Consider the following 22,529-nt stretch of genomic DNA (forward strand, 5'->3'; position numbering starts at 1 on the left):
CTACATGACAAACTACATCCTTGCTTAACTCCTCACTCAAATTCATTCCTTCATAAAACTATTCTCTAATTCGAACTAATTTCCTAATTACGCTATAAGTTGCTAAGAAATCTAAAAAAATCTCCATGGCAATCCTAGTTGTAACAGACTTCTAAAAAGTAACTTCGTTACTTCTTCATCGAAAGCTCTTTTCACGGTAAGAAAAGTTGTGTAGAGCCTTTGTTTTCTCCCTCTAGCCTATTTTCTTACCAACACACTTAAACTGAAGACCTAATCTGCAGCACTATAATCATTCCTAAAACTTGCTGGAATATCAATCGTCTTCTTCTACTGTTGTAAGTTGTTTCTTGTCATATATTTTTGTATTACTGAGGACGGTCCTTGGACATCGGGCCGAAATATTCATTCTAATTTGTTTCCCACTGTCCTGAGAAATTCCCTATTGTTTTTATTGTTTTTGGTGTTTGTCTTCTTCTACTCTAACCATTTATCTAACCTAGACCTAAGACCTCACGAATACTATTTCGCATACAAAAACCCCTATAATTACCATTTACAAACCTATACCCCTCCTTATGCAGAGGTGATAAGATAGATGCTGACCGTCCTTTACGGCAAAATGATCGGCTCAAAAATACCAAAACTAATAGGCTATAATTGACATAATCTGCACTCTATTCCACTTCCATACAGCGATTGGAATTCCGTCTATTCCTAGCGTCGATCCTTCCTTCATTGTCTCCCTCTCATTCCATATTTCACTCTTATTTACCTACACAACCTGCTCTGAATCACCCTCATTCAACTGTTGATCCATAAATCCTTTCAGAATTTCTCCCTAACGGTTCATCTACTCCGGCTTCTTCACACCTGGCTTCCAACAATCAGACCAGCTTTCGGGCAAGACATTGGCCAGATTGATTTTCATGCTAGGGAATCTACATTGCCTTTGAAGAGTTTTACGTTTATAATTACGGAACTAAAATAAGTGTTTTTGGTTCAGGTTACGCTGTACATTTAAATACTCTAAGAGCACTTCTTAGTCCACGTCGTATCTTACATATCCCTACTTTAGCCAATAACAATGGGGCATCAAATACTCTAAACATTTCTGCATGGTATCTTCCAGAAACAATTGCTGTATCCTAATAACATGTAGGATGGAAAGTGTCGTGCAAAATATTCGTTCAAAACATCTTTCGTTTTTGCCAGCAAAAATGCTGGAACTTCTGGATCAACAGCCAAAACTTTGAATTTTCATTGGCATTGAATGAACAAGATTCTTGTTACGATTCTTACGGAAATTGGTGGTTCCTTGGTTGACTCAACAAACTATCTCATTCATTACTGTTATTGCTAGTCATTAAATGGAAGAAACATCCATTATTGTTGGTATTTGAGAACCAGGAGTATTCATAGTTACTCTTTAGAAAATGATTTCATCAAAATGGCTTCAATAAAAACTAAGACAAATGAAACAAAAGTTTTATATTGAATAAAAAAACGTAAAGAGCGAAATTAAAACTTCAAACGAGCAGGAATTATCCTGCGTGAGAGGGGGCTCCCTTCCTCCCCCCTGATCTTTACACAAAACTTTTATAGTTCTTTGAAAAAAAGGAAACACGTGCTTGCTTACCATGCGAAAGAGTTATTTTCCTTGTTGCTCAAGATTGGGAAATAAAATGTAATTTTCTTACATGAGTTACAGCCATGGCAAGTTCAACGGCGCAATTATCATTTCGGCCCGACGCTATTTTCACGGGGTTTCGGGCTATTTTTTTTTTAATTCCATTAATTTATTTTCGCAATAAAATTTTATCATTAAAGTTGAGCAAAATAAAGTCCTGTCTTTCTTATTGCTTTTTCAAAGTGAAATAGATTTTCGTTTAATGGTTTTTTTCAGAAAAAAACTCCCAAAACTTCTGATTTGCCTTTTGAGGTCTAAAAAAGCACCAATAGAGAGCAGAGCTGTCCGAAAAAGCAAAAAAGCATGACGACTTTCTCTAAGAGAGTCATAAGGGAGGCACAGCTTAACATGGCCATTTTTGATTACTATGTAACATTCTTGGTTACTACGAGTTAGAGTTCGCTCTTTACTAGGTTGCGTCTGACACCACGACGATCATCAACTGATTAATTGTTGGCATGGACTAATCATGTAGTTGAAAGAAATTTTAAGCGATTATTCGTGTTTGCCTATGTGCTTCAGAACGAAATTGTTTTAGGTAAAATTTGGAAACAGTATTCGTCAAACTGACTTAAAAGAAGGAAAAGCTGTTCAATGGTTAAAAGCTCTCATCTTGGTTTATAGTATAGTTTTCTATTTTTTTATTTGTTTTTTACTTTAGCCTAACGTTTGCGCAAGAACTTACGAAGCATCATCACTAAGTTGCAAAATTGAATCTTAATAGATACCTCTCTTACGTTTTATGCATATTTTTAACTGCACATAATTAAAAACCAATCAAGTCCTCAGATAGTACAACATCCAAAAACGTATAATTGATCATGATGCCTACTGAATGGCTAAATTATTGAACAGTCAAAATGTTTTTTTCTTCCATTTTAGATGAATAGTTTTTCAGGTAAAAAACTAAATAAAAATAATAAAACGAAAACAAACTTACTAAAAGAATTTTATCGAAAAAAAAAAATCAAACTAAAATCATAAAGCAAATTTTGAAAGTCTCAGCATCCTGATTTCACATAGGTTGCCAAGATGAGTCTTGGCTAAACCTTTTAGTTTTGTTTTCTTTTTATTTGCTTTATTTAGCTTCCTATCTCACTGATGACGGCTGTTAGACACAGCTGCAAAATTCACTTGGGTTGTATTCACTATGTTCTTCTCTGTGTTCACAAATCTTCTCAACGTCTTCTCTTGTTTTGTATGTTAGAAAGTCAGTGTAGTCATCGAAGAACTGAACTGATTAACTTCAAAGAACTGAATAGTACCCACATTAAAATTTACCCCTCTATTCTTATAGCCAAATTTCAAGGCGAAAATGCTCATATACTTACCACAAGCTGATATAAGATATATAAGTTGATTATGTAGTTGACATATATTAATATAAGTAAATGTGGTCATCAAAGAACCGAACAACTTCAAAGAACTGAAAAGTACCGAAATTAAAAGGCATACCCTATTCTAATAGCCGAATTTCAAGACCAAAATATTGATACACTTAATATAAGTTGATATTAAGATATATAAGTTGATGATACAGTTGACATAAGTGAGTGTGGTCACCAAATAACTAAACTGAACAATTTCAAAGAACTGAATAGTACCAAAACTAAAATTCCCACCCTGTTCTAATAGCCAAATTTCAAGGCGAGAATGTTGATTTACTTAATACAAGCTGATATAAGATATATAAGTTGATATAAGTTAGTGTGGTCATCAAAGAACTGGAACTGAAAAACTTTATAAAACTGAATATTACCGAAATTAAAATTCGCATCCTATTCTAATAGCCCAATTTCAATGCCAAGATGTCAATATACTTCATCCAAGAATGTGCTAGAAAATTTCTACCATTTTTGGCTTTGTCTACCTGTCTAGCTTTATTACCTGAAAAGAACTCCTTCAGTGGGGAACACATTAGAATCCCTTGTATCAGCAACTAGCGCATGTTTCAGGGAAGATTTCAAAGAATGACCAGAATGCTCTCTTACAGCAAAGGCAGTACTTCTGTTTATACAGCGTAAGTTACGCCAAACACCTTCCCAGGACACTGTATGTCGTACCTGCAGTAAGATCATCGAATCATTTCTGTTCTTTTGAACAACAGAATAAATATTGTAGAAAAAAGGGAAAAAGGCGAGAGAGACAGAGAGAGAGAAAGAAAGACAAGGAGAGAAATAGAGTAGGAATAAGAATTTGTTACGAACATAGGTTATATTCCCTATCAGAAATAAACATGACTGTTGTGCGTTTTCCTTATTAGTAAGATATGGACAGCATTTCAATCATCCTATCAAGAAAAAAAGAAGGGAGTACCGCTCATATTGACCAAAACAGAAACGAAAATAATTTTCAAGAGTAACCTCAGTTTTGTCGCGTAAATTTTTTCTCCATATATGAGCTATGTCCAAACATTGGTTCTTCAATTGCTTGGATCCAAATCCATGAATTGAAATTCTTTTTAAGTTCAAAGTTGATAGCAATGTTACTGATATGCAATAATCTCCAGCAATGTCCAGGCAAATTTTGCGCTTTTCAAGGGATTTCTGGAAAAATAACTCGGGAATAATAAAAAAAAAGGTGCTGCCAGTTCTTTAAAAAAAAATCGAGGAGCTTGAAAATTATCTTTAAAATTAATCCTAAATCTATCTCCTTGAGCATAACACGTGCAGAAAGGAACCGTCCATCCAACTTTTTTTGGAACGTACCATTTATCACACAAGTTCAAAGTCATTAACTATCTTTATTTTATGTTTGTTTTATTCTTGTTTCCCAACAATATTTTTGGCTTTCCCGACAGTATTTTTTATTGTTTTGAAAATCAGTAGCTGAGACGTAGGTGACTAAAACTTTCCAAGGTTTTAACAATTTCATATTTAAGCTGATTTCTGGAATTTTTATAAGATATTACAGAGAGCTTGATCGGAAAGCGATAGAAAAAAAACAACCATAGAAAACAGTAAGTAAATGAAAGCAGTAAAAGTAAACAGCAAACTTTTACTTAAAATGTGAACAGAGAGGTTTTACTGAAAACAACAAAATGTAAACAAAACAGTTAGATAGACCAGTAATAAGCTCAGAAAAAGAAATAATGACTGAGAAAAGTGGCAATGGTTGGAGAACTGTACATACCAAAGGCACTGAATTAAAATCAAAATTGAGAATCGCACCGCGATTTAATTCCTTGTAACCACTGCTAGGGAAGTCTGCTAAACCTTGAAAAACTGAAGCATTCCACCTAAAACACGAGAACAAATATTTTTAAAAATAATTTTTTTGGAGAATACCAAAACTACAAAATTATAGCATATTTTTTAAAATCAAACCTCATTTAGCTAACATAGATGATTTTACTCCTAATATTCAGAAAAACTAAAAGAGTGAAGGAAGCGATTAATAATTTGAGTACAAAAAGTACGAAGAGGAACTAACTTTTAGTTCCCTTATTCGGTCACGAGTTATATTAAATTACCAGCTTTTTGTTCAAAATTGTCGAAGGGAAGAGGGAGCTACTACTACTAATAACTCACCGCAGCACCAAGCCGCCTGAGGCCAACACAGCTACGCACGCTCCCACTCTAACACAATCTATTCAAGGCCTCCCTCTTTACAACCTCCCAGGAAGTTCGCATGTCCTTTAATCTTTATTTATGACATCCTCCCACCCCAGACGAGGACAACCTGCTTTCCGTTTAGCCCCAGACGGTTGGCCAAAAAGGACAATCTTCTGCAATCTGTTATCCCTCATCTGGAGAACGTGGCTTATGCATCTCAACCTTTCTTTCACTATAGCCCCAGAAAGCAGGATTGAACCACATTTTTCGTACAACCTACAGTTTGAAATACGGTCAGTCATCCGGGCGCCCAGAACAATCCGTAGGCAATTTCTCTAGAAAATATCTAGTAAATTTTCGTCCGCTTTTCGGAGCACCCATGCTTCAGAGCCACTGTCATCACTGTAGCTTCCAATATTCTAATCTTGGTTTGCAGACTTATCTTCCTATTCTTCCAAACTTTTTTAACTGTGAAAAAACACCCGGAGCCTTGGCTATTCTACTTTTAACATCTTCACTGCTTCCACCGTCTTTACTAATCATACTACCAAGGTAAGTGAAGCTGTCCGCATGATTAATCTTTTTATCACCCATCTTCACCATTTCATTTTCACTTATTCCTAGCCTTAGTGACTTTATCTTCTTAATTTTAATTTTTAAACCTATTCTTGCACCCTGAACTAGCAAAACCTCTAAAAATCCATTCATTTTGCTCACACTTTCATCTATGATAAATCATCAGCATATTCTAAGTCTAGGAGAGCTTTTTTCCCCATTTGGTTCCTTAGTATCCAATTGCCTTTCCTGTACTCCTTAAGACAAAGTCCATTAAAATGATCCATATAAAGGGGGATAGAACACAACCCTGATTAACTCCTGATTTAATACAAAACCAACTGCTAACTTCATTTCCTGTCTTAACCACAGCAGTATTATTCTCGTATATAGCACACATCACTTTAATGTATTTTTCTGGTATACCATATAAAGGATAAGGCCTTTGCTAAAGCTCTTCTATCAACAGAATCGAACGTTTGCTCACTATCTATAAAACTGAGGATCAAAGGTGTTTGACAACAAAGGCGCTTCTCAACTGTTAACCTAAGAGTGAAAACTTGGTCGACACATCCTCTACCTTTTTTAAAACCGTACTGTTCTTCTATTAAAACTTTGTCTACAGCATCTCTCAGTCTAAAAAGTATCATATTACTAAGTAATTTGCTACCTACAGAGACCAGATTAATGTCTCGATAATTATGAAGCGCACTCTTGTCACCTTTCTTACACAGTAGTTTAACTAAAGTTTCTCTAAAATTATTAAGTACTTCCCCTTTCTCAAGTAATATTCATAATCTTCAGTAGCTTATATATATCAATTGAAAATTTACTATATGTTTTCCAGAGAAATTGCCTACGGATTGTTCTGTGCGCCCGGATGACTGACCGTATTTCAAACAGTAGGTTGTAAAAAAAATCTGGTTCAATCCCGATTTCTGGGGCTATAAAGGTTGAGATGGCTAGGCCACGTTCTGCGGATGACAGATTGCCGAAAATTGTCCTTTTTGACCAACTGTCTGGGGCTAAACGGAAAGCAGGAAATGGGAACTTCCTGGGAGGGTGTTAAAAGGGAGGCCTTGAATAGATTGGGTTAGAGGAGGAGCGTACGTAGCTGTGCTCACCTCAGGCGGCTTGGTACTGCGGTGAGTTATTATTATTAGTAGTAGTAGTAGTAGCAGTATCTTATTTCTAATCTCAGAGCCATCATATTTAAGATATTCATTTATCACACTATCAGCACCTAGAGCCATATTTATTTTTTAATCCTTTTAGTACTGTCGCTAACTCTTCCTCACAAAACAAATTTTCCGTCACATCCAAGATATCACAAACTTTTTCATTTTCATCTATATCTTTGCCTGCAACTGTATCTCGGTTTAGCACATCCTCAAAATGTTCCACCCATGTCTCTTTAACTCTATCCTTATCACTAATTGTGGCCCCATTCCTATCTTTAACTGGGACTAGTCCGGATTGACTACTCCCTCTCAATTTATTAAAATGCCAGTATAATATTTTACTATTATGCTGTCTAGCTTCATCTTCCATATCCTCAGCAATTTTATCCATGGCCTCCACTTCACATCTCCTTAGTTCATATTTTAATGCTTTCTCCACTTTCTTTACATTTCTTTGCTTACATATGATCTAAGGGAAGGGGAGTAGGTTCAATATAAGCTACCACTGAAATACCAGATTAAATATAGAAGAGAAAATCATTGTAAAGGAATAAAAATATTAAGGGAACAGAAAATTAATAAAAGTATTGTTAATAAATCTCGTTTGTAAAAGTATTGTTAATAAATATTGTTAGTATGTTAATAAATCTGAAACCCGATGACAGAACCTCCCTCTTTATAACAAAAATTAAAACTATATACCAGCTTAAGCGTAAGAATCGAAACAATAGACGTATTTTGTAACAAATACAATAAGATTTTAGGTGTAGGGGATCGACTAAAACAGCTTCCCCCCTCTAATACCTGGTAATTTTTTCTCGTTTTACGTTATTGTTACTCTTCAATTTTACACAAAACTTGGGGTTTTATAGACAAAGGTTTTAATTTTTAGTATTACCTCAACTGCAACAATTTAGCAGGATAACAAAAAAGAGAATTTCTGACAAAAAAAAGGTCAAGTACTTACGAAGCCTTGCTTTTGTTATGCAGCGGTTTCAAAAATGTAACATTAAACGCCGACGACTTCTTAGTGCCATGTGAATATTCAAGACTCAGACTTTCTCCTCTTCCTTTCAAATTCGGTAAGTGCCCTCCAATCACAACTGAACCTTCGTTATCTCCAACAACTGTGTTGATGCTTCCCATTGGCTTATCGTATTCCGTGACAAGGAAAGTAACCTAAAAAAGGCACCAACTCACTTCCTGACGAATACTTCAAAATAAAATACAATCGCTAAACTATGCGCAAAGGGATTAACATAAAACGGCTTTGAAACTGCGGACGTAGTTTTCTACATTAAGTGATTAAATTACGTCGCTTTAAGTTGAATTTTTCGCACTTAAGCAAGACCTTTTAATATAGACTAACTTAGAAATCCACAACACGTCAGGATGATTTCTTAAATCATGAAAATCATCATAAGCAAACTATCGAAAATTTGAAAATGTGGAATGGGGGTGAAGATTTAAGCTCTGAACAACCCTTTGGCTATTGCAGCAGGGTGGCTTGTGATCAAAAGACGGTGTGAAAGATATTCTAGACAAATTGTACTAATTTTGTTTCTCGAATTGATTAACTGATTGTTCAGAAATTCCATTCTGTGCTACAATGTTGACTCTCCAATACCGTAACATAAATCTAAAGAACATAAAATTTTGCGCAGAGCGTAAGTCTACTTGGCACTGTCTACGTTATGTACATAACTTACTACGAACGATAACATAACAGAAAGTTTGGAGTTTTACAAGAACGAGAGGTTCTACGATGTAAAGTGAAAGCGCCATTATACTATTCAAACAAACAAACTCCAAAGCACAAGCAAAATGAGAATTCACACCCACAAAGCCGTTTCTTTTATTTTGAATGTAGTGAAATCTGGCTAATTCAACTCTTCCTAATCTCAGCTTTACGATTCACTTCTCGGACTAGTAAGCTTTAGCCTCTTAATTTTTCAGTCATTAAATCTCAGACTAAAGGGTAAACAAAATACGGCAGCTATTAAACAAAGCAACAACCAACTTTTTTTTTCAATCAACCATAAAATTGATTATTAATTAGCTGTCAGAGTCTCCGTCGAGAAAGCACAAAAAATTTAGATTTTCTCAAAAAAAATATTTAAAGATTATATTCGCAAAAAATATAGATGGTTCTCAAAGGCAGAAATGGAAGCATAAATCAGATGATATCCAAAGCCATGATAATAGTGTTTTCCAAATTATATTTTTACATTGAATAAGTGCCTAAATGTCAATCCATTTGCCAAATTTACTACAAATATGTTTGACCACTCTCTGTGATTGCATGCATGAAGCAGACTTGACATGTGGAAAAACAGTTCGCGGATCCTTCGTCAAGACAAAGCACCAGTGCGTACATCATTATCATTCAAGAGGTTTTTGACGGGAAATAGAATTCCTGTGGTGGAACATCTACCCTTCTCTCCTGACCTCACCCATGTGACTTTGTTTTGCTGCCTAAATTCAGCAGCACATTGAGAGGAACACGTTTTGGTTCGTAGATACAAAGAAGAAAAGAGTGACGGCGATAATGGTGACATACCTGAAGACACTATGCAGCATTCTTCCTACAAAAGAAAATTTGCACTGAACAGTGTAGGGATCAAGGAGGGGTTGCATACTGAAGATAATAAGGTTTCGCCTTTAAAAGAAATTAAATAAAAACATTTAAGATTCCGTTCCGTTATTCCTAGCCACACCTTATATATCACAAACATCTTTGGGTGCGAGAAAATACGAAGAGGAAAACAAAAATCCTTACCTATTTGGTCCTAGATAATATCTAGATATAGACCGCACTGCCTTTTCATTTACAGAATTTAATAAATGACAATATAGATAGAACAAGAGCTAAGAGCTCATATGGCACTTGTGACGAGGTCAGAAGAGCCAAGAGCTCATTTGGCACTTGTGAGAAGGTCAGAACCTAAAATTATACTCGGTACTAGAGTTATCGAATTTGCTGTACTTTGCTTATTGGCAATTATTATAAAGATAAACTTGAAAATACAGTGTTTCTGTAGTCTCTTCTTGTTCGGTATTCTACCTGTAAAGAAGATAAATTAGTTACATTCGGCGTTTTTTTTTCTTCTTCATGAATTCTATTGTATTCTTCTAGTTTTTATTGTTTCATTATTGTATTCTTGTCGAATTTTTCTTTTTGATGTTTTATCTTTTTTAGCACATTTGGGAAAAGTGATGAAAATGGGATAATGGTCGCTGTAATATTGTTCTAGGACTCCGGAATCTTGTTGATCAGAAAGTATGTTTGTAAAAATCAGATCTATTGTTGAGCCGTTAATTGTAGTGGGCTCGTGTATGAGCTGTAGAAGTCGAAGATTACTACTAAAGTCACCTAACAATATTGTATGACCGTTGTCAATACATGGGGTTAGTAAGTCGCTGATGCAGTTAATGAGTGTATTAATGCGGACGTGGTTTGGCTTGTAAATACAGAATATGAAATTTGTCTGTTGTGGATGCTCTATTGTAACTTTTATTAACTCAATGCTGTTACACCTGTAGTTTTCGACTTTATAAAGCTTTGAGCTAAGGGTTTCAGATACGTACGCAGCCGGGCCATACAGGTTGTTGCCTGGGTTATCGTTTCTAAATAGTTTGAAACCGGGCATTGTAAGCGTTTCGCTGTTTATTGAAGGTACAAGTCGTGTTTCCGACAAGAATAATACGTCTGCTTCAACAAGTCTGGGGTGTACTTTTAAGTCTTTGATGTACCTTCGAAGCGATCAAACATTTTGATAAATGACTTTAAAGTTTCTATGGTCGAATTTGTGTCTTTGGTCAGTGAATGGTACCTGTCGTAGTCTTTTCATCTCTTCTTGTACATCTGGAGATACTGATATCTTTGTTTCATTAAGTTGAACTATCTTCAAACCTTGGAGTGATTTGGCTCTGCTTAAGGAGACATAATGAATGTGAGGAAATGCTCTATAACCTGTTAGGTCTATTGCTACTTCTTCTAAGGTGTCTCCCTGTGCTTTGTGCACGGTTTTGGCAGATGATGGTCTTAAAGGGAATTGGAATCTTTCAATTTCAGTTCCTTCTTTTTTCGTTATTCTGAACATCCTAACTATGCGGAACACTGGAGTCCAGTCTCTGAGCACTTCATTTGGGAATCTACTTTTGAAGTTGTTTCTAGTAATTTTACCAGCATTTTTATCGTTAAACAGGATCCAGACAATATTTTCGCTGAGAGCTTGTACAGTTCCTCCTGATCCATTAGCAAGATGATCAATAACTTCTACGTTGACGGTCAATTCTACGCGTTCCTTAATAGCGAGTCTTAAATCAAATGGTAAGCCTTGTGTCTCACTAATTGGTAGATGTTTGGCCTTTTCGAGAAGATATTGTTTAACGGATTGGACGACATCACCTTTTACGGAATCTTTCGCGGTATAGTGTTTCTTCTCTGTTGTCAAGTTTTGATACACTACTGCATTAAACTTGTCTACCAAATTATTGGACATGAAAAGATGTTGAACTGTCAATGGTGCTTTAACGACTTTACTAGTTTGAAACAGTTGAATGTCTTCTTCAGTATGATCTCCAGTTCTTAAACGATTCAAAGCTTCGGCAAATTTTTTGTCTTCTTTTTGGCTAATTATTTCGTCAAGTTCAAACATAATTACGTTATCTTGCCAGAAATTAGAGAGGAGAGCTTCGTATGGGCTAGTAGGAGGTTGGAATACATAACGGTCTGCTACAGGTCGCAACTGGTAGAGGTCTCCAAAGAAGAGAATTGATACTCCTCCAAAGTCTTGTTGAGTCCCCATGAATTGTTTTAGTCTACGATTTATCATTTCGAACATGTTCGCTCCTACCATAGATACTTCGTCAATAATTAAAAGCTTCAGTTTCGTCAATTTTACTCTTAGCTGATTTAGCTTGTCAGCTGTCAAATCTTTGAAGTTTTTCATTCCTTGACTTACTGGTAAACTTAGTGCGTAGTGTAAAGTTGATCCTCCGATATTACATGCAGCTTTACCTGTTGGTGCACACAACAGTATAGTAGTCTTCTCAGGATCGTGTTCAATATCTTTCTTATGGATCATAAGCAGTTACTGAACTATTGCTTTAAGTACTTGAGTCTTACCGGTCCCAGCACCTCCAGTTATGAAAATATAATACGGCTTTTCTTCGTTTCTTGAGAGATTCGAAATTGCATCAAAGACTCCATCCCTCCACTCTAAGCGTTTTCAAAATTTTAGATCCCCCCCTCAATTCCCCCCAATGTCACCGGATCCAGTCAGGATTAAAAATAAGAGCTCTGAGACACGATATACTTCCAAACTTCAAATTTCATTAAGATCCGATCACTCCTTCGTAAGTTAAAAATACCTCATTTTTCTAATTTGTGCAGATTAACCCTCCCCAACTCCCAAAAAGAGAACGGATCCGTTGCAGTTATGTCAGTCACGCATCTAGGACTTGTGCTTATTTTTCCCACCAAGTTTCATCCCGATCCTTCCACTCTAAGCGTTTTCCAAGATTTTAGGCCCCCCCTCAATTCCCCCCAATGTCACCAGATCCAGTCGAGATTTAAAATAAGAGCTCTGAGACACGATATCCTTCCAAATTTCATTGAGATCCGATCACTCCTTCGTAAGTTACAAATACCTCATTTTTTCTATTTTTTCAGAATTAACCATAGCCCCCCCCCCAACTCCCTAAAACAGAGAATATCCGTTCCGGTTATGTCAATTATGTATCTAGGACTTGTGCTTATTTTTCCCACCAAGTTTCATCCCGATCCCTCCACTCTAAGTGTTTTCCAAGTTTTAGGTTTCCCCCTCCCAACTCCCCGCCCCCGTCACCAGATCCGGTCGGGATTTAAAATAAGAGCTCATTGAGATCCGATCACCCGTTCGTAAGTTGAAAATACCTCATTTTTTCTAATTTTTAAGAATTACCCCCCCCCCCCTCCAACTACCCTAAAGAGAGCGAATCAGTTCCGATTATGTCAATCATGTATCTGGGACTAGCGCTTATTTTTCCCATCAAGTTTCATCCCGATCCCTCCACTCTAAGTGTTTTCCAAGATTCTAAGTTTCCCCCCTCCAACTCCCCTCAATGTCATCAGATCCGGTCGGGATTTAAAATAAGAGCTCTGAGACACAATATCATTTCAAACATCAAATTTCATTAAGATCCAATCACCCGCTCATAAGTTAAAAATACTTCATTTTTTCTATTTTTTCCGAATTAACCGGCCCCCCACTACCCCCCACCAGATTGTCAAATCGGAAAAACGACTATTTCTAATTTAATCTGGTCCGGTCCCTGATACGCTTGCCAAATTTCACCGTCCTAGCTTACCTGGAAGTGCCTAAAGTAGCAAAACCGGGACTTTAGGTTTCCCCCTCCAACTCCCCCCAATGTCATCAGATCCGGTCGGGATTTAAAATAAGAGCTCTGAGACACAATATCATTCCAAACATCATATTTCATTAAGATCCAATTACCCGCTCATAAGTTAAAAATACTTCATTTTTTCTATTTTTTGCGAATTAACCGGCCCCCACTCCCCCCCCCCAGATGGTCAAATCGGGAAAATGACTATTTCTAATTTAATCTGGTCTGGTCCCTGATACGCTTGCCCAATTTCATCGTCCTAGCTTACCTGGAAGTGCCTAAAGTAGCAAAACCGGGACCGACAGACCGACAGACAGACAGACCAATAGAATTGGCGATTGCTATATGTCACTTGGTTAATACCAAGTGCCATAAAAACGGGAATAATATTTAAAGAAAGCAAACGAACAACAAGGAAAAAAACAATAATAAAAACAAACTTTAAATAATAAAAATCCGAATATTTCGACTCCGCATCCGAGAGCCTTTATCGGCGGAGAGAAAAAATAAATGGAAACAATTAGTTAAGACAAACTGAACATAAAATATAAAGAAACATAAACGAAAAATAAAATAAAAAAATAAATCTCACATCTTAATAAATTCCAAATGTTGCTGCAATCACTGCAAATAAGCAGCACATAATGATATAAGCTACAGATTGTCTCTAGCACAACAAATTGTCTCTAGTATAATTTCGATTCAGAAATGAGATCTAGCAAAAAATGAAATACTTTATTTAAAAATTTTACGTATACCCTAGGTTACGACCCATGATTGAAATTATAAAGTTTAAGATCTGTTAAACTATAGACGAAAGCCGAGGCACAAGGTTAAGAAAACTTATATATTGTAAATTGAACAGATTTTTTTAATTTGTTAACTTAGCTACGGTCTGTTGACACCTTCCAGTATTGACCTTATCCCGACCTTTGCTTATACGGTTGACCCTTGCTTGTTGGAAATTTTGTCTTACGCCTTGGTTAAGTTATTATAAATTGGATTCAATCTATTTTCTCCTTCATCAATATTGACACTAATACCTCATAGATATTTTTTTATTTCTATAATTTCTCAGAAATTTTGAAAAAGTCCAACAGAAGTGTTTTATTTTCTTTTGATCAAGAAATCTCGTAACTAAGTTTTATTGTGCAATACTGTGGTGCGGAAGGTCAAACAAATGTTCTGCTGAGGCTGATTCAAAAGATAGTCCATGTCATTCTGTGTTGCTGATTTGCAATGATTGCAGTGCAATTGATTACAATGATTACAGTGCATATTTAGAATTTATCAAGAAGTTATTATTTTTATTAGAATAGAAGTTATTAATATAATTAAGAATAGTTATTATTTATCGTATTAATTTTTGTGTTTATTTGTTTTTGTTTTCCTTTATATATTATGATTTAATTTATCTTAACTAACTTCTTTTTCCTTCATTTTTTCTCCGTTGATAAACGAAGAAAAAATTATTTTTTCTCCGATGCCGGACATGGAGTCGAAATATTCAGATTTTTATTATTTAAGGTTTGTTTTTGTTTTTTCCTTTTGTTTCTCTGCTATATTTAAATTTTACACCCGTTTTTCTATCTATATTTTAATTTATTAAAGTCTTTATTTAGTACTAGATAAACACTTACTCAATTTACATCTTTGTCCAGCAGTTAAGTTAGCTGATAAGCAATATGTATCCCAATTGATAGTTACTATATATTATAAGTAACGCTTTAAGTAGATACTTTTTTTTAGTATTTGGAACAATTCCCTAATAATCTTCCCTTTAAAACACATTCATCCAAATATAAAAATATTGCGGATATATATTTTTTGCCTATTAACCATAGCTTCAAGGCAGTTTAAAAACTTCAGGAGTTTATATAGAGTTTAACACTCGGAGCCGCAACCCGTTATTTCGAGAAGAAGATTTAATCCAGTCACAATGACAGATTCTGTATTCTCCATTAGGAAATAACAGTCCTGCAAAAAATACAAACCCACGATAGAGAGGGGAGTATTTTGTATTTTCAATTAACTTGTCTTTTATGTAATCAACAGCCAAAACTCAATATTTTTAAGTTACTATCCCATATATGCCACACGGCTACATAGAAACATATAAGACGATGGAGGAATCCGACTAGACATTTGACATTATAAAAAAATGTAGGCTTTAAGGTCTTAATTTAAAAAGCTTGGGGAGGCAAGATTAAACCTTCCCATTTTTGCCAGGTTTGTACGGATAATTTTCATATTACTAGAAATTCAACGATACCTCAAGTCCATCAGGAGACGCGCCAGGTCCTTGACTGGTATCAATAAGAATGTCAACCTTTTTGAAACAGCCCAAACCACTCAATATTGACTTGGTCTCTTTTGACTTCAAAAGAACCGATGTAAAATCGTTAACTTCAAACATTTGATTAACAGCATTGACAAGGATGTCTTCTTTCGTTTTTCGGACGCCATCTATGTGAACCTTGTCTACTGTGGCCTGAAAAGAGACTTAAATAAATCGAACATAGCTTAGATAAAGCTTACATAAAGATCAAAAGCGTGATAAGCTCAACCCTTTGATGACAAATACTTTGAAAAAAATTTCCATATAGCCCTCTAACTTCTCCGCTTGATTGTCAAAACAATGCATCATAGAAAATCAAAATTAAATATGTTTGGGGTAAAGCAGGCATCACTGATATGAAATCGAGTCCCAAGTCCCTCGGAAAAAAAAACTCTGATCAACACTAACGCAAAAACTATTACATTAAAATTCAGCTGCAATACAAACACAAAAAAAATCACTGAGTGTAATCTTTTATAAACAAGTACAATCAAATAAAAATTTAAATTTTATAACGGCTATTGAAGTATATATACTAATTATTCTCAACTAGCATATAATAGTTTTTGCATATAGCATTGAATAAAATCAACTTCTTCTTGCATTTGACATGGAATAAAAAAAAAAAAAAAAAATATGTGGTAGTTCTTGCCATAATGAAAGCACTAAACATACAACAATCGCAGCCATATCCATCTTCATACAAATTTATATGCTGATCCGAAGTATCCCAGAGTCAAACTAAAACCTAAGACATTAGAATATCCAACTATCAGTAAAAACAATAAAATAAATCCACGTACAAATTAAAAGAAAAAACTTTTATACTCAACAAAAGTAAAAAGAATAATGAACTAAAACAAATAAATGCATACAATTATTGACTAGTGAGTGTAGTATTAAAAATCTTGACAAACGAGGAAACAAAACTATTTGCGTAACGCATATGTCGAGTTGGTACCGGCAAAGTTTAGGTACCGGTTCAGCTACTTGTCGCGGGAGCCGTGGCCGCGAAGGGATATGGTCAGAGGGAAGGTTTCACGAAGCCTCGGATTTGCTAAAATACCTACAACAAATTTAAAACACAATTTATCACGACGTACCGAAAGAGTTGTAAGGCAAAATTGTTTTAAAAGGGAGCAATAAGGGACTTTGGGTGATTTAGAAACTACCAGAAGAGCTCGGTATTGGATCCTTTCCAGGCGATCCTTCTGGTCGAAGTTAGATCGTAATGCCAAACGGGACAAGCAAATTCTACCAGCGATATGATAGAAGTAAAGAAAAGACGCAATTAGTGGGGCGGGGGGGGGGGGGTTGGTACACCATGACGAGCAAAGAGTTTTAAACAAAGGAAACCCAGGTTTGCCCGTTAGATCATTTCCCGTGTCTGTTTTTCCACTTCCGGTCATCTGTGAGATATATTCCTAAGAGTTTGATATCGATGACGCCTGAAACATTCTGTAAAGCAAGGGATGAGTTGTCCCTCAAAAAAGAAAAGTTAATATGAGCGATTTTTCTCAATTGACGATCATTTTGCCCTCCTCAGCTTAGCGTGATAAACCCGCCATTATTCTATCTGCCTCGCTTGAAACACCCTTTTCACCCAGCTCAAGTATGGACAAATCATCAACGAATTTAAAGCGATCCGACTCATCGTTTGCCAACTTATTTACCATAACCATAAAAAGGAGAGGGTCTAAAATTGTTCCATGAGGAACTCCACAGTAGATTGGCTGGGGATCAGAAGAGGCTTTGATTTGTACTTAATTTTTTTATTTCTATCTGAAAGAAAATTTGCAACTATTCTTACCAAATATGCATCAACATTAAAATTTTTCAATAACTTGCTGGATAAAGGTTCTACAGCAAATCAAATTGATTGCTTTTTTTACGTTAATCGCGACGAGGTTGACCCAGCGTTCCGGTTCATCTAGATGCTTTAAAATCTTATTAAAGTAAATTAACTAAGTAATGGCTTGTCAAACTTTGGGAATATTATCAAATTCCTGGGGGTCAATTTTATGCAGAATAAAAGTTTTCAGCCACCCAGAGATGAAACTTTCATACATCTTGCTACAAATAGAGGTTATTGCAAGAGGCCGCACACCAGAAAAATCTCAGGTGGCTCCTTTTTTTGTGGATAGGGGTTATGAATCCCTTTTTCCAGTTTAGTGGGTAATGGCCTGAAATTGTAATCTTGTTGAATATTAAAGTTAACGGAACATTAAAAAATTCAGGGAAAGCCTTAATGAGGTCATCAGGAATATCGAATGGTGCAATACTGGTCCTCTTCAGTTTTTCAAATTGAGACAAACTTGGGAATCCGTGATGATTGGGAAATCCATCCAATCTGGAGATGGATGCGAAAAATCATCCGAGTGTAGTGGTGGAAGTGACTGAATAATCGCTGCCAGGTGAGTGTTTAGATGATCTGCAGTTTCTTTATCCGGCTAATCATAGCCCAAATCCAGTCCAGTCTGCTTTTTACCTGTCATTCGCTTTATCCTTTTGTACTAATGTCCAGGCTGAAAGTACACTGCCGCTGCCAGGCGGGTCATTCCTCTGATTTATTCTTCAGGGTGCTCGCTTCTTTGTGTTTTTTTCCTGAAAAGTTGTTTTATTTTCCTGCTTAGTGCTTTGATTTCTTTTGTAACGTATGGATGATCTGCCGAAACCAAACAATCTGCCATTTGTGATTGGCCGACTCATAGTTGTTTCTGTACTGTACGTGACCCGGACTCTACTTGTAGGGTGTAGCTCAAGAGTGAAGTGGTAGTTTCCTTATATTGGGGGACCTGGTGAGGGTCTCCTATAGAACTGAGACATGTTAGTGGCTATGCTGTCCCAAGCCGTTTCACCGTTTGTTGTTGGGCAATTAACTAACTGTTTTAGACCTAATCCTGCTTCCAAAGATTCTAGTCTTAGTTCTTTAGCGTCACCAAGCAGGAACATACCACCCATGGGGTATTTACCCTGTATGCAGCCACTTCTTAATGAGAGCTAACATCTTTTCCTGACGAATAATAAAAAACACAAAAAGCAATACCATTATAGTGGGAGGGCAGGCGTTTGGGCTTTGCAAACACCCAAAGAATCTCGTCATAATTCTCAAACACAAGTACTTCTATCTTAAAAGCCGGAATTGTATTATTAATATAAATTGCGAGAAAGCCGGAATTGTATTATTAATATAAATTGCGAGACCTCCTCCTTTTTTTCCAAGCGAGTGGTCATCTGGGCGTAGCTTTATCATTTTTTTTTTAACTGGACGAACCGAGTAGATCCAGACTGTGGCTATGAACCTCTGCTACCGCTACTATTGAGGCCCCAATTACTTGAGCTAAATTCTCCCGCTCAATAATATTGAATTGAATTTATTTATAACCCGTTATAATACAAATGAAAAACGGAGTATAATGTGAATAAAAGAAAAGAGGAAAAAGAAAATGACCTAAAAAACTAAATGACTTCATCTTACTTAGAAACAATTAAAACATACAAAAGCATAACATTCATTGAATCAAAATAGCGCTCCATGGGTGCCGACCAATTCTACTATTATAAGCTTCAATGCTTTTTCTGATAGAAGCATTCGGGTCTATGACGCCGCATCTTTTAATGACCCAGGAGTTGCTTGACCATTATTATCCATACTTAAACTTTCTGCATTACTATACAATAAACTAGGTGAAGCAAAAATGTCAGAAGGGTATTCTTTTACCTTGGTTTTCACCTTAGCCCTCGAGCAGACAGTTTCCTAGTGTTCCAAAGATTCTGCAAGATAATTATCTTCTAATGGCGAAAAGCTGTTACAATGTGGGAGGGCGTGGATTATAGTCAAAACATGGGTGGTTGATATTTTAGGAAAGATAGATCTAGGGATTAGGGAAGGGAGGAGGGGGGAGAGCTTCAAAAAGAGATACACAGAGTCTGTCTGACCCGCGGAGACCTTTAAGAAGGGATCCAGTAACGTGATTTCAGTATTGAAAAAGGTTGTCGTCAACGTGATTGGGGGAAGGGGAACCGAAAAGGCGGGTTTCTTTGGCACAGCTGTTGGCCGCCTCGTCTCGTCAAGTTTTTTGGAACCGGCTCGGGCCTGGGACTATTGCTTGAAGCATCGCTCCAATAAACACTCCGGCTATGGCTTGGCATACTATAATCGAATACTGGATCACAGTTAAAACCATTGAAACGAGACAATTCTTCTTTTTTTTTTAATGGGATTCTAGATCAAATAAATAAGATTCAAGCAGTGTAGTTAAACTGACACGAAAAAATCTACTATTATAATTGGTAAGTTTCTGTAACACTCATTAGCCAATCCCTTATTAAAAAAAAAACAATGGAGAATTGGTATTAACCTGAAGCGCATATACGTTTACATTAGAATCAACGAGTTTCTGTTAAACAATCAGAAAGAGCTTTTTTTTCCATGCTTGAACGCAAGAGGGTACTGCATACAGTTGGAAAAGATTATATACAATCAGTAGCTTTCTCTAAAACGTGACAAATTTTATGCACAGTTTTGTCTTACCACCCATGGATCAAGTTGAAACTTTTAGGAAATGTTTTTAGCGGGAGAAGGGACAAGGAGACCAAAAATTTTGTGATGGGGGGATGAAGGCAAAATAAATTTTCACCGATCCTAAAAAGAGTATATATACTATGATTCTTTTTTATGCCTGCCACTCAACAACCTCTTTGGTTAGATCCTTTACAGAAAATCGAATCTTTGCATCTCTATGTTTACTTGTGCATTCAGTATCAGAGTATAGTGCTGGATTCTGTGCCTGTAAACGTCTCGAATTTTAAGCAAGTATATTTTTCCTACTCCCAAGTTTTGCTAAGGCTTGATAATAGCAAAAAAGAAAAAAGGAAAAAAAAATCTGTAGATGCCCTGTTTTGATGTTTTTATTCAATCTTAGCAGCTATTTATTTTCTGAGAGATACTTTGATGTTACTTTTATGGTTGGCCTACACATAGAACCAAATTTCTGCACCACTTGCCAAAATTCCACTAGCTTTAACTAGAAGTGAATTCAGGCCAAGCAAGAAACATCACTGGATAATCTATCGGCAGAATAAGAAAGACATCTGGTGCTAAACATAAGTTTAACCGCTTTTAATATTCCCAGCTTATGCATCCTTTAACATACTGTAAGCCAACTCCTTCACGTTTAAAGAAATTAGTGCCATTACTAATAGGAAATTTGGTCAATCGAAGCATCACAATTTATCGAGAGCCTCAAACGCCTCAAGAGCCTCAGCTTAAGCCTAAGCTTGTCACCAAGTTTATATACTTTTCAGTATAATACTGATCACCCCTCTTTTGTCTTTAAATAATGTAATTCCTAATAAGTAATGCCAAGCCTGAAACTCGTTGTCTGAAATAAAGAAACCTCCTCTTTCTGGTGTCTACTGCCCAATAATTTGGTAGTTCACTCTGTCGAAAAGTAAAAGCACACCAGCTAATAATTATTTTGTTTTAAATATTTTTTGGTTATGTATCTGATTGAAAAGAGGGAAATAGAAGGGAGGTTACGTAGAACAAGAGAGAAAGGGGAAGACCTTTCAAGCCAAATGAAAATGTATCCCCTACAATAAACAAATTTCGAGCAACTACAGCACAAAGTTTCGATGTTGCATAGGGATTGAAAGTATATTTTGGATAAAGGATAAATACAAAAAGGTATAGAACAACTCTAAAGGCACCATGAATCTATACAGCACGGACGAAAATGGCACATTTGGCTCAGAAATTGAGTATTCCATATATCTTTGCTTTGGGACAGGGAAGATATCAAACCCGAGCTTTGAATGAATTAGTAATAGCAATCAACACTGCAGTGCAATTCGACTCAGTTACCTAAGCTTAGTCAGATTGCGATATTCGCAGGTTAAAAGTAGTCAATCCCAAGCATTACTTAAGTAGTAAAATTACTACAAAATATAGGATAGTCAAATAAATGATGTAATAAATTAATATCAGGAAAAATCTACTTATATTAACTATTAGTCAGGATAAATGTCTAACAGAGGAAAACGCCAAAAAAATCAAATGTTTAATGTAAGCTAAATATTGCTTCTTCACAGAAGTACCATACTGACCTTCTCCTATCCAACCAACAGTATTCAAAATAGCAATTACTTAATAAGCAAACAAAAGGAAATTACAGAACTTATATTTTAGAACCTAAGCCTTTTCGCATGGAACTCATTTCAATTTTTTTCAGAGGGGAATAGGACCCCCAACATATAATTTACTTCTTTGTAAGTAAACCTGTCCCTTTTTAGTAGATTTACAATTAACCTTGTATCTTACAGGAAAAACCCCTCTAAAATAAGTCTCTTTAGTCACAGCACCAGTGATATTCTACATTCAAAAAAATCTTTTGGCAGGAAATTTGTGTATTCGGCTAGTATTGGTATAATCTTTTCCCTGTTCTACGTAACATACAGTTTACAGAGAAAAAATTTGATATTCCTTATTGACGGTAGTGAGAAACAAACAAATACGTAATTAAACCTACTTGTGCAGAAAGAAATCCACGAAAAATAAAATTAGTTCACTACCTGATGAAATTGAAAAAAATGAAGAGAAATGGTTGTCGAAGGTTGGCAAGTGACTTCCAAATGGTAAATCAAGCTTAGGACAAACAAATAAAAAAATACTAGAAATTCCCTGTTTTTGACTTGAGTAACTAAGTTTTGAGATATTTTTGGAGTGCCACTAGATACCACAACTAGAACGTACATAAGGTAATCTCTAATGGATGTAAACACGACAGTGTGCAGTCAAATATAAAGTTGTACGTTAACCAATT

At 35.9% G+C, this 22,529-nt stretch overlaps 1 protein-coding gene across 3 annotated transcripts in view; it reads right to left on the reverse strand.

Moving 5' to 3' along the window:
* LOC136024939 (sorting and assembly machinery component 50 homolog) overlaps positions 1–22,529 on the reverse strand; it is a 67,463-nt gene that overhangs the window by 15,131 nt on the left and 29,803 nt on the right. For all 3 annotated transcript variants that reach the window (XM_065700531.1, XM_065700532.1, XM_065700529.1), the window contains exons 3-6: positions 15,640–15,858; positions 7,945–8,156; positions 4,820–4,925; positions 3,575–3,750 (exon numbers count right to left, since the gene is read on the reverse strand). In XM_065700531.1, coding sequence (XP_065556603.1) covers positions 3,575–3,750; positions 4,820–4,925; positions 7,945–8,156; positions 15,640–15,858 — 713 coding nt within the window. The remainder of the gene's footprint in view (positions 1–3,574; positions 3,751–4,819; positions 4,926–7,944; positions 8,157–15,639; positions 15,859–22,529) is intronic.

The sequence above is a fragment of the Artemia franciscana genome, chromosome 3 (genome assembly GCF_032884065.1).
Source record: "Artemia franciscana chromosome 3, ASM3288406v1, whole genome shotgun sequence".
In the NCBI taxonomy this organism is placed as follows: domain Eukaryota; kingdom Metazoa; phylum Arthropoda; class Branchiopoda; order Anostraca; family Artemiidae; genus Artemia; species Artemia franciscana.